The sequence below is a fragment of the Papaver somniferum genome, unplaced genomic scaffold (assembly GCF_003573695.1).
Source record: "Papaver somniferum cultivar HN1 unplaced genomic scaffold, ASM357369v1 unplaced-scaffold_2868, whole genome shotgun sequence".
Classification (NCBI taxonomy): Eukaryota; Viridiplantae; Streptophyta; class Magnoliopsida; order Ranunculales; family Papaveraceae; genus Papaver; species Papaver somniferum.
In genome coordinates this window covers 9938-21959 of record NW_020639574.1, presented here as the reverse complement: position 1 = coordinate 21959, position 12022 = coordinate 9938, and the positions used below count along the sequence as shown (strand labels likewise).

General features: G+C 35.7%; 2 protein-coding genes across 2 annotated transcripts; both read left to right on the top strand.

The window, feature by feature from the left end:
• The first annotated feature begins 412 nt into the window (after window positions 1-412).
• Window positions 413-7093, top strand: LOC113341276 (putative disease resistance RPP13-like protein 1). The gene is made up of 4 exons (XM_026586213.1): window positions 413-505; window positions 5079-5207; window positions 5563-5592; window positions 6461-7093. The coding sequence occupies exons 1-4, from the start codon at window positions 413-415 to the stop codon at window positions 7091-7093; spliced, it is 885 nt and encodes a 294-aa protein (XP_026441998.1).
• Window positions 7094-7102: 9 nt separating this feature from the next.
• LOC113341275 (putative disease resistance protein At3g14460) lies at window positions 7103-10592 on the top strand. The gene is made up of 2 exons (XM_026586212.1): window positions 7103-10063; window positions 10272-10592. The coding sequence occupies exon 1, from the start codon at window positions 7113-7115 to the stop codon at window positions 10008-10010; it is 2898 nt and encodes a 965-aa protein (XP_026441997.1). The 5' UTR covers window positions 7103-7112; the 3' UTR covers window positions 10011-10063; window positions 10272-10592.
• The last annotated feature ends 1430 nt before the right edge of the window (window positions 10593-12022 follow it).

Genomic DNA, 12022 nt, shown 5'->3' with positions numbered 1-12022 from the left:
TCCTGATTCCAGCTGACTTAATTTTGTGGCCAGCACTTTCTAACAAAGTCGATCTTCGTAGTATACTACAATTTTAACGCAAACTTCTGAAAATACTGATTGCAAGAGTATCTAACATAACCAGACTGCTAGAACAAAGTATAACTGGTTCGTCACTGATCAGGAATATTCCCTTTTACGGTTTCACCGTTCTCATTTTGATGTAAGATAGATTCTATTCGGTGGAATTATCTTATTGGCCCATGTGATAACTTTTGGGCAATTGAGATGTTGCTAACCATATAAGGTTTCATTAAGGAGTTAAACCTAGTCATGCTCATCCTTGATGGGCAGTCGAGATCTAAAGATAAAACCAAAACTCTAGGAACTTGGTTCTCTCTTTATCTATAAAACCAACACGGTACCCATGATTATGGTGTTTAAGAAATTACTACTCATTACTGCTAAGGTGAAAAGAGAGAGACCAAGACCTCCACAAGGTATTGCCTCTGCTACAAAGATGATTGTACTGTAACACAAATTGGCGGGTATTTCGTATAAAATATTCTTGAATATCTTATAGTGTGATTATCATGAAGTTCAACGATCCTATAATTAGATCTATAAATAAAAACTTATACAGGTTACCCATCTCCACGGAAAAATAAACTACCTCTCACTTTGCTAAGTAATTATTATTATTATTATTATTATATACTCGGTATCTACTTATAAAAGTCTCTGATTTTTTTCTTGAATTTATTGATGACGGCTATCAGAGCCTTAAAAGTACTGAAATAATACAAAAGACTATTCATGACACTCTTGATAACTTTGTCCCGTGTGATAATTTTGGGCTAATAGAGATGTTGCTAAGCATATTAGTTGTCATTAAAGAGTTATTTCCTAATTATGTTTTTCCTTAATGGACGGTTGAGATCTAAAGATAAAACCAAAATTCAAGGAACTTGGTCCTCTCTGTACCTATAAAAACAACAGAATACCTATGAATACAAAGAAATTACTACTCATTCCAGCTAAGGTAAAGAAAGAGAGAAACCAAGACCTCCATAAAGTATTACCGTTGTTACAAAGATGATTAATGTCATAAAACAGATTAGCGTTACCAGGTATTTCGCATAAACTAATCTTGCATAGATTATCGTATGATTATCATGAATTTCGACCATCCTATAATTAATGATCTATAAATTAAAACTTATACAAGCCACCCATCTCCACAGAAGAACAAACTAAATCTCAATTTGCTAAGTGCTTCTTCTTCGTATATGCGGTATCTACCCATAATACTTATTTTTTTCTTCAATTTATTGATGACAGATATCGAAGCCTAAAAGTATTGAAATAATACAAAAGACTAGTCATGCCACTCTTGATAAGAGTGGTTCTACCGCCTTTAGTTAAGTGAGATTTACTCCAAGAAACCAACGTCTTATTAAAACTTTCTATGACAGCATCCTAAATAGATCTAGAGTTATCCTTTGTACCTAAGAGAAGTCTGAGATACGACTTTGAAAATTGGTTGACTAAACAACCCAATTTTTCTGCCCACATATAAATAAGTGGAGTATTAGTGTATTACCAATTCCCATAATCCTAGTCTTGGAATTATTTACCCTCAAGCCATACGCCATGTAACCCCCGAGTTCTGGAACATGGTCGAACCCATATATGAAGATTCAAACTCGAAGCGTTACAGGTCGGAAACAGATTTATGCATTTAACTCTTCGAATTTACTTATTACAACGAACATAATTTAACCTTTCTAACATAAGTTACACATGTGAATTCTCTAATCATCTTTAACAGCATTTTCAACAAAAAATATTTTTTAAATTACATTTTGAGAAATAGAAGATACAATGCGATCAATAAATAAGCTAACTTCTTAGTTCCACTTCCATTACTAATGAAATATGCAAGAATGTCAATTGGGGTGAGATGACAGCTGAATAGAATGCACCATATTATCTAAAGATGCGGAAACATGATCATTTCGTTAAGTAAAAACATATAACAAGAAACACATTAGGACTTCAACGAATCAATGACATATTCAACAATCACATTACCAATATTGTTTCTAATAATTTATCTTATTTAGATTCTATTTGGAATTCACAACGCCAATAATATTTCCAACAAATTATCTGAATTTAGTTCATAACATTAATAATATTTTCAACAATTCAAATAATTATATTTCGACACGTGATTTAAAAATTAATATTGTCCCCAACAAACCATGAGTTCATGGTACGAAAACCTTGGTTCGTGCGCCCACCTATTGTTTCCCGTCATGGACAGCTGCGATCGGTGGTCAGGACAATAGTTTCTATCGGGATCATACCCATTTTTTTAAAGGGGATCATTACCCATTTTACTTTCGTTATCTGGAAGGAACAACTTCCATCAATTGTCAGGAATACAAGTTCCTACATGGGGATGATTACCTATTTAACTCTCGGGGATCATTTCTCGCAGTTAGCATGAAAAATGTTCATTCTAACGGTAAGACATGAAATCATTTCACAAGCAATTCAAACAAATCATTTTATACATATGAAAAACAACACGTATTTCTAACAAACACATTAACTGTTTAATGTTATATTATAGGCTTCATGGTGATAACTTGATCCGATTGTCTTGAAATTTTATACGAACAATTTTGACATACTTATATCTCACATATCCAAATATAAAAGCAACCAATGGTTCAAAAATAACTAATTAGTTTTATACGATCATTCTAAAACCTAGCAGATAACATCGTGTTATCAAAATATACACAGTAAATTCATATTAATCTCAAATGGAGCAACTCCAAAGTACAAAAAAATATAAGATATTTATTAACAACATTCGTTAAGAATTCAAATCATTTTAACATCATGAAGACTGCCTAAGAACATAAAAAAAAAACTGTCCATAATTTAAGAAATCATTGTCTAAATTTACGGTGGATTATCATTTTAACCAGCGACACCCAATCATGTTACTATCAATAGTACAAGCCTGATCACCAAACAAATGCGCTTTAGAATAACAAAAATGTCCATTTGCACCGTCTATCTTAAAATCATATCTTCTCCAGGATCATCTGTAAATACTCTCAATTAATCATAGCGAAATCCTTTTCTAAATCGATCTCAATACATGCAGATTGCTCCCACATCTTGTAATCCATGATATAAATATACTATCAATGATTTGTCTGCCATCCATATAAACATACTATATTTTCTAGACAAGCTTGGGCATTGGTGGTCTTACACCATGTTTGTTTACTCCTGACTTATCTGAATCATCTGGATCCGAATCGTCTGGATCTGACTAAAATCTTCAGACACATCTAGATCTATCTCACTACGTTTCTTATAAGTCAGATCTGACACATCTAACTCAAAAATTAGTGAGTCAGTGGTTTGTTCCTATGAGGCAATGATATTTTTTTACCTGATTCAAAAATGATCCCCTGGAGTTAGGTCTGAGTCAGAAGCCAAGTCAGATCTAATTTAAAATAGAAAACAAACGATCGGACTTTCGGTTCGTGGCGAGTGGGGGTTTGACTTAGATCATAATAGTGTAAGAATGTGAGGTACCATATATGCGTTTGGCAAAGACCAAGAATCAGCTTTCTTTTGCCCGTGGTGAAAATGTTGTTAATCAGGACTAATCAGCTTTCTTTTGCCCGTGGTAAAAATGTTGTTAACTAGGACTGCGTGAAGGAAGTTCGGAAATTTCGATGTTAGTCTGATTAATCAAATCTTTCTTCAACCCGATATGGATTAAGATGTTGGCGTTTGACATACGCATTAACAAAGTAATGTGGTTGTCTTTCTTGTTGTTGTATTTAGGGCAACTCCTATGGAAACAAAAATCATCCACATCTTTGTGATGATCCATATTTTGTACCAAAAAGTTCTATTATGGATGATTTTAACATCCATATGTTTGTGAAGTCCAAAGGGATCTCTTCAAATGTGTGGAGGTATATATGGAGAGTCCATCCGATCATCGAATAACCGGATATCCCATCCGGACACTTAATGTCCGGATGGATATATTTCTTTTGTTTTTTTTTTCTCATCAGGTCCCTTAGTGACCGAATGTATATTTTTTTTCTTTTTCCATCCTGTCTCTAAGTGATCGGACGTGTATTTTTATTCCCTTTTTTAGTATTTTAATGTAATAAAAACAAGAAAAAATATATTTGGGTCTCAATTAATGGATATTTATTTAGATCTTCACAGTAAAATTAATCTCCATATAATCATGATCATCCCTATTTATATGGATTCTCCATGAGATATGGGTGATTTAACATCCATACCATAGGAGATGCCCTTAATAGCTTTCCACCATTTCCTTAAATTTGACCATCGATGATTGCTTAACCTGTGAACGCATACAAATGAGTCCTAGGGCATCATTCAGTGTTTCTCGTGATTTTGTTTTTTGGTGCTTCTGTTCTTCAAGATAACTACACGTGGAAGATAAGCATTTTACCCCGACAGGATAAAATTGGTGTTTGACATAAGAGGTGGCAGAAATCAGTCGCCTCCACCAAACCCACTGAATTAAAACTTCCATCATGAATTCCACCATCAACCCACCGATTTAACAAGTGTTTTATTATTAAATTAGGAGACCCCTCAATCTCATTCTACAATATTGAAATCACCTTTTAACTTTGTGTCTTTGTCAGACATTTTTTACTTTAATGGCCCAAATCTGTTTTGTCTGTATGATATATCTACTTAGTTCATCATTTGCTCATATCTTCTAATATGTCAGATCAAGAAATATCTTGGATTGAAATGTAAACAATGCGCGACTAGTGTTTGACAAAAGTTCTGAACGAACCTTTTTGTTTCTTGAACTACTTAAATTAGTGGGTTGAGGGTTTTGGCTAATGCTTATCAAATGTTTGAGAGGATTGACATAGAAAAATTCAAACTTAGTTGCTGCAGCTAGTATGTTATTGGCTTTGTATAGGAGTTCCAGACGAAAGAGGGTGGTTCACGATGGTTATTGTCTTATTTACATGTATTTTGAATGTGGATGTTTACAGAAAGCATTTAAAGTTCAATGCGTTAATGAACAAAAGAAATTTCCTCATGGAATTGTCTTGTCCCAGAAATATCAATGCTCGTGCATTTTAAGGAAAGCTTCCATAGAGCTCTTAAAGGTTTCATATCAGGTAAGAGGTAACCATACAACTTACTTCCCCTTTTGATTTTTCACTATACTGAGAGCAAATTGAGATCAGTGAAAGTGGATCAAGTATAAAAGAAATTACCAAGTTAGAATACTTTATACATCACCATGGCTTTCTTAATCTTTAGCATCATCACATCCCAATCAGCAGTAAATGGTCGAGAAATTTTCTCTACAAAACTTTTTGGTGGAAAATATGTATAGGGACACTCATGGGTATTTGTAGAACTGAGACCTCTTTATTGTTCAACCAACAGTACAGCTCAATTTTCTCGGCTTGCAATAAGTGAGAAGACATTGCAATAATTTCATTGGTTTCGTGTGCAGGTTGATTGCAGTACAAATGGGACCGTAAAATTGATATCACGGTCAGTAGATTATAACCCGGTCAGTTTTCATTTTAATTACATGAATAATACCGCTAGCTACAAAAACCTTTAGATGCTCTTAGAATGCTTAATTTGGTTCTCTTCAAGCGATTTAGTCAGCAGAATATGCAATTCATGTCAGTTTTTTTGTTTTTGTTTTTTGTAACAAATTGTCTTCCCTTTGATAATTCACTTTTATGCCTTTTAAGTAATAATAAAATAATAAGCATGTCCATTAAAAATCACAAATAGGGAAGTAGTATTTTTCAGAACATGGACGGATTCAAATCCTTTTGCTGGTTTCAACTCATTATAAGGAGTTGAGATTTCGTCATACCATAGTAAGAAATATCAACACCCGTAGAACAAAAGACGTAAAAAAGGGGTACAAGATAATCTAATGCTAACATTGCTTAACAAACGAATTAGGAGATGCAACAGTTTATAGCATGACCCAACGGAGTGTAGAAGTAGAATATTATTCGCGAGCAGTGATTTTTGTTAACATTGGTGTACAGTGAACGAATTAAAGTAAGGATTGGACCACACATACTGACCTATTGGCAACAAAACACTTGGCCCCATGAGCTCTGTCATTCACCAGCCTTTAATAATTAATAGTGTGGTTGAAAGAAGTCCAATGGACGGCAGAAGGTAGACAAATATTTTATGGAGAAGACTCATTTCAATATCTTTAAACCAACTACTCATCTTAGAAGAACTTATCTTCTGCTCTCTACTATCTCATCTTCATACCTTCAATATTTTCTCTATATGTTTGATTTTTCTTATGATGGCTTTGGAAGTGATTCTTGTTAATGGTGTGACTGAAATCTTGAAAAAACTGCTCCCGGTTATTTCTCAACAGATTAGTCAGGTACGGGGTGTTAAACATGACCTAAGGAAGCTTGGTAAAACCTTGGAGTCAATACAAGCTTTAATTTCTGATGCGGAAGAGAAACAATTAACTGATGCTACCGTCAGACTCTGGCTGAGAAGGCTCAAAGACGTTGTTTACAATGCTGATGATGTTATGGATGAATTCTGTTATGAAACCATGCGCCTTTGCGAAAGAAGAAGTCAGATCAAGCACAAGGTACCTGACTTTATTAGTAAATCCTCTGATATGCTTGTGTTTGACTTTAAGATGACTGGTAAAATCCGAGCCTTAAGAAAAAACTTAGATGAAATTTACTATGATCAAGTCAGATATACGTTGAATGTTATTGGTGGTACTTCTCAAGTCGATCAAATTAGAGAGCAACGCAACCGTCTAACCACATCAGTTATAGATGATTCTGTACTTATAGGTAGGGAGGATGCAACGTTGGACATAGTAAGGATGCTGACCGATAGAACACTACCTTCAATATCACCATCATCTTCATCATCATCATACCATTCTTCCCAGCAAGAGAAACTTTCGGTTGTGTCCATTGTCGGTATGGGGGGTCTTGGTAAGACTTCGTTAGCTCAGTTGGTATACCAAGACAAGTCTTGAAACACACTTCGGAAAAAAAATGTGGGTGTGTGTATCTGACAAGTTTGATGTCTATAGGATTTTAAAAGAAATTATAGAATCCATTACTAGTGTTTCATGTGGGAATCCCTCAAATTTCGACGTGTTGGCAAGACAAGTGAAAGAAAAACTAATTGGTAACAAATACCTGTTAGTATTGGATGATATATGGAATGAAGACGCCGAAGATTGGGAAAAGCTGAAGGGAGTCCTTGTCCACGGTGTTGAAGGCAGCAAATTATTAGTCACTACACGCAGCCAAAAAGTTGCATCTCTTGTTGGGGGCAAGGTCCACAATTTACAAAAATTACCAGATGAGGTTTGTTGGTTTATTATGCAGAAGAAAAGTTCAATTCCACTTTCTCAAATTATGATGGCTATTGGGCGAGACATAGCAAAGAAATGTGATGGCTTACCACTTGCAGCAAATTTTCTTGGAAGTTTATTATCCTTAAAAAGAGATGAAAACTACTGGGTTTCAGTCAACATCGATAAGAATTTGTGGGTTCAGCCGGAAAATACACGAGTCATATCAATCTTGAAATTGAGCTATGATAATTTAGCTTCGCCTTTGAAACAATGTTTTTCGTACTGTTGTTTATTTCCCAAAGACTGGGAAATCGAAAGAGAGATATTGATTTCTATGTGGATGGCAGAGGGATTCATTCAGTCCAATATTGAGGTAAATAATAGATCTTTGGAAGATATAGGAAATGATTATTTTGAGTTTTTGTTGCGAAATTCATTCTTCCAGGATATAAAGCAGGATGAACTTGGTGTCATCCTTACGTGTAAGATGCATGATCTTGTGCATGATCTTGCTATGAGTGTTGTAGATCGTAACGAATTTGGGATTAATGGGAAGGAAGATGTTTCACAAATTCGTCGTTTACAACTTGAACATGACAAATTATCGTCAACAACAACTCCCCAAGTGCTGCGTAAGGCAAAGAATTTGCGAACTATTGTTGGTCTAAAGAGTTATTCACCAATCAAGAGGTTCTCTTCTATTAAGCGTTTACGCGTATTATATCTGGTCAGTCTTTTGGATACAGAAGTTCCCTTTTCGATTTCTGAGTTTAAACATTTGAGGTTCCTGGACCTCTCACGTTTTGAACTTGAATTGTCACATGGGGTGTCATTAAGTCATTCTCTTAATTTGCAGACATTGATATTGCGTTTTTGCAAATATGTTTTTGGGTTTCTAGGTGAAATTGGGCATTTGAATAATTTGAGGCATCTGGATGTTTCAAATTCTGATATTAAAGCTCTACCTGAATCTATCATTAAACTAACTAATTTGCAGAGGTTGGATCTCCATGGGTGCGATCAGTTGGAAGGCGCCTTGCCTGAAAATATTGGCTTTTTAAGACATCTAAGCTATCTTAACCTTTCAGATTCACCAATTAGAAAAATACCTGATTCCATCACTCACATTAGGAATCTAAAGACGTTGAATATTGTTGGTTGTTGTAACTTAGTTGCCTTACCTAGAGAATTAGGATCTTTGACAGGATTAAGGTGCCTTGATTTGAGATTTACAAGTATTAAAGTATTGCCTGAATCTTGCATTAGTAACCTCTGTAATTTGGAGATAGTGACCTTTGTATCTACATGTGAGCTTCCAGAAGAAATTAAGAATTGGCCGAAATTAAGGCAGTTGTTTATTGAAAGATATGTGACCATTGTATCTACCATGCCCAGAGGTATCGAAAAGCTAACTTGCCTTGAAACGTTGAAGTCATACACGGTAAGGAAAGAAGCAGATATTCATAGTGGTCATAGTGGGATAAAAGAGTTAGCAGCGCTGAACTCCCTTCAGGTGTTGTATATAGAAAGGTTAGAGAATGTGAGAGGAGGAATTGAAGATGCAGAGGGAGCAAAGTTAAAAGATAAGCCAATTTTAAGAGAATTATATCTACGTTGGAGACCCAACGGAGATGATAAAGATGATGATATGGTTTTGGTGGGTCTTAGACCTCACCCCAATTTGAGATTGCTGGAAATAAATGGATTCTCGGGTTTAAATCTTCCGTATAGTCGCCGGCTTCTGGTGTCATTAAATTTGCAGAACTGCAACAGGTGCGGGAATCCTCCCGCTCTAGGTATGCTTCCATGTCTTAAGGATCTTTGGATTTCGAGAATGAAGTCAGTCAAGTGTTTGGGTAGAGAATTTTATTACCAGCAACAAGAAGAAGAAAGTAGTAGCACCCAGAACTCAACAACTACAGCAGCATTATCATTTTTCCCTTCTTTAGTTGAGTTGATAATCAACAATATGGAAAATCTGGAAGAATGGGTTGCTCCTCCTTCATCTTATGTTTATGTTGATGCCTTCCCTGTCCTTGAGACGCTATATATGCAGGGTTGTCCAAAATTGAGAAGCGCACCAAATTCGTTTCCTTCTCTGAAGGAATTGGATCTGCACGGTATTAACGGCAAGGCAGTAAACTCAATCTTTTCTGCCAGTAGAGGAGGATGTCTCACCTCTCTCACATCCATTGTCATAGAAGAATATCCGGAGCTGATATATTTCCCATTGGGCGCACTACTCAATAACAATGCTCCGAATCTCCATTCTTTATGCATCAGAAATTGCTCTAAGTTTCAAGGTTTTGGCGATGATGATGATCTATACAACAACAATAATTCTCTCCGCAAGTTGGAATTAGATTATTGCCCTGTTTTAACAACTCTACCGGATTTACGATTATGGACTTCTCTTCGGGAATTAACCATCTTCAAGTGCGGCAAATTGGAGGAGTCTATACCGTATGATCTCAAGACATCGCTCCGCTTTCTTCATTCTCTGAAAGTCGATTTTATTCAAAGAGAAGAGGGACAGCTATCAGATCGAGATGAATATGTATCCAGGTTAATCAATTTGATGGAGAAGTAATTGAAGATATGTTTGCTGCAACTCCTTACATCTCTTCCAGTTACTACCAACAGGTCTCTCTCTCACTCTCAAAGTTATTTTGTTTAAACTCCAATATTTGTTGTCAGATTTCATCATATTCTAACTGTGATCGATTGAGATTCCAGTGCTATGTTTAATTACATCATTCTTTGGATCTCTACATCTATTCATCACTTATTGGCTATTGTATGGAGTTTCTTCACTTTGTAAATTTTCTTTGGGTCTTTCGTAACTATGTAGGAAGAGGTGATTGAAGTATTGAAAGTCAGATGGGTGACTCTATGCGCTGTGTTGCTACTTGCTAGAGATATGCAAGGAGAACAAGATGTTGTTGGAAGTACATATGATCGTAGTTAGACCAAATTGCTATTATTGTGTTGGAGTTTTGCGTCAGCCATTCTGCATGGCTTCCAAGTACACAAGTGAGTGTAAAAACATGCGAATTAATGAGACAATAACTTTTGGAATTAATTGAATTGTGAAATTTTCTTGGCTCAGTCTGTTTCTCTGTTCCAAAAATTACATCATGAAATGGAATCAGACAATAACTTTTTATAAGTACTTTTTATATGGATTCCAACTGCTACTAAATTTAATTGGTCGTCAGTGGATCTTGTTCAACCTTTTTTCGTGTTTGTAACTTCATTTGAGTGGATAGGAAGATGTCTCATTATGAAGAACCAGTAAGCAACAGGGCACACTAACTGACAATTTGTTGAAGCAGTCATATGTTGCATTTGCAATTTGAGCTGAATCCAACCAGAACCGGTGTATCATTTTGAGGCCGTTGAAACAAACTAAGTTCTTCTCTGCTCGACTTCCGTTTCTGTATAAAAGCTGAAGGTTTATTATCCCCTAGTAATTATTTTTTTGCTTTGTTTGTAAACGTCATGCCCCTACAAAATGATTTTTGGTGGCTGTGAGTGCCAACAACCTAGTTGGAATGATACGAACTACAGTGATGCTACGGAGGTAGTGCCTTGTTTGTTAGGTTTATCAGGACCTAGAAAATGAAAATAGCCAGTACCGATATTTTGTATAGAATGTCACAACCAACTCTCAAACGCACACCTCAAAGGGATTGACACCTCCAAATCGTGAACAACCCGTATAAAGCAAAAAACATAAGAATGATGGTGAATTTGAAGGTGCGCCTGCAAATTAGTGGAGATTGTCTAGATTATGTTAGTTCATCCTCTCCAAAGCTTCCGCTTCACTAAAAGCCGATTTAAGAAAGCGAGGGCATATAAACTTGGATAATATCTAATGCAAGAGTTTCTGACATAATCAGACTGCCACATAACTGCTTCTTCACTTACCAGGAATCTTCCCTTTTACGGTTTCACCTTTCTCACGTTGGTGTTTCCAAAGTTTGTCGCTAAATTCACAGTTTTCATTTTCTGATTCATCAGAATATTAGGTCAGGTGTAACCTCGTTTATTTAAGACGGTCATTAAAGAATCCAAAAAGCCTTAACTACTAAATTAAGACGGTCATGAAAGAGTCCAAAATGCCTTGTCATTAAAGAATCCAAAGTGCCTTAACTACTGAATTAGTTTCAGAAGGAAACAGGATTAAGATTTCTCACTAACTTTGTTCAAGGTATCTATCCTTTCGGAAACAACAAAGTTTGTGTGTGAACAAGAGTTGTGAGAAGTCTTAAACCTAATTCCTGCTAATACTAGTAATCATCATTAATGTCCGTGCATGCTAAAAGCATTATGACTGGTTGGACCAAATATTCTGACAAATCAAAAAATGAAAACTGTGAATTTACTGACCAGTTTCGTAAACACCAATGTAAGGAAGGTGAAACCATAATAGGAAAGATGACTAGATTAAGCACAAAAACAAAAACCATATGCAATTGTGCAAGTTCATAGCATCAAATGTAGAATCACCCACTACAGGATCGGAAGAGCTCATTATCAGAGGGTGTGTATGAGTTCATGTACCCTATACAACATAATCTTTTGCAGCTCTCAAGATTG

Coding starts and splice junctions, on each gene's coding strand:
- LOC113341276 (XM_026586213.1), top strand. CDS start 413: ATGGTGTTTAAGAAATTACTACTCATTACTGCTAAGGTGAAAAGAGAG. Junction 506..5,078: donor CCTCTGCTACAAAGATGATT/GTACTGTAACAC, acceptor GGATGTTTACAG/AAAGCATTTAAAGTTCAATG. Junction 5,593..6,460: donor ACCGTAAAATTGATATCACG/GTCAGTAGATTA, acceptor ATTTCTCAACAG/ATTAGTCAGGTACGGGGTGT.
- LOC113341275 (XM_026586212.1), top strand. CDS start 7,113: ATGTGGGTGTGTGTATCTGACAAGTTTGATGTCTATAGGATTTTAAAA.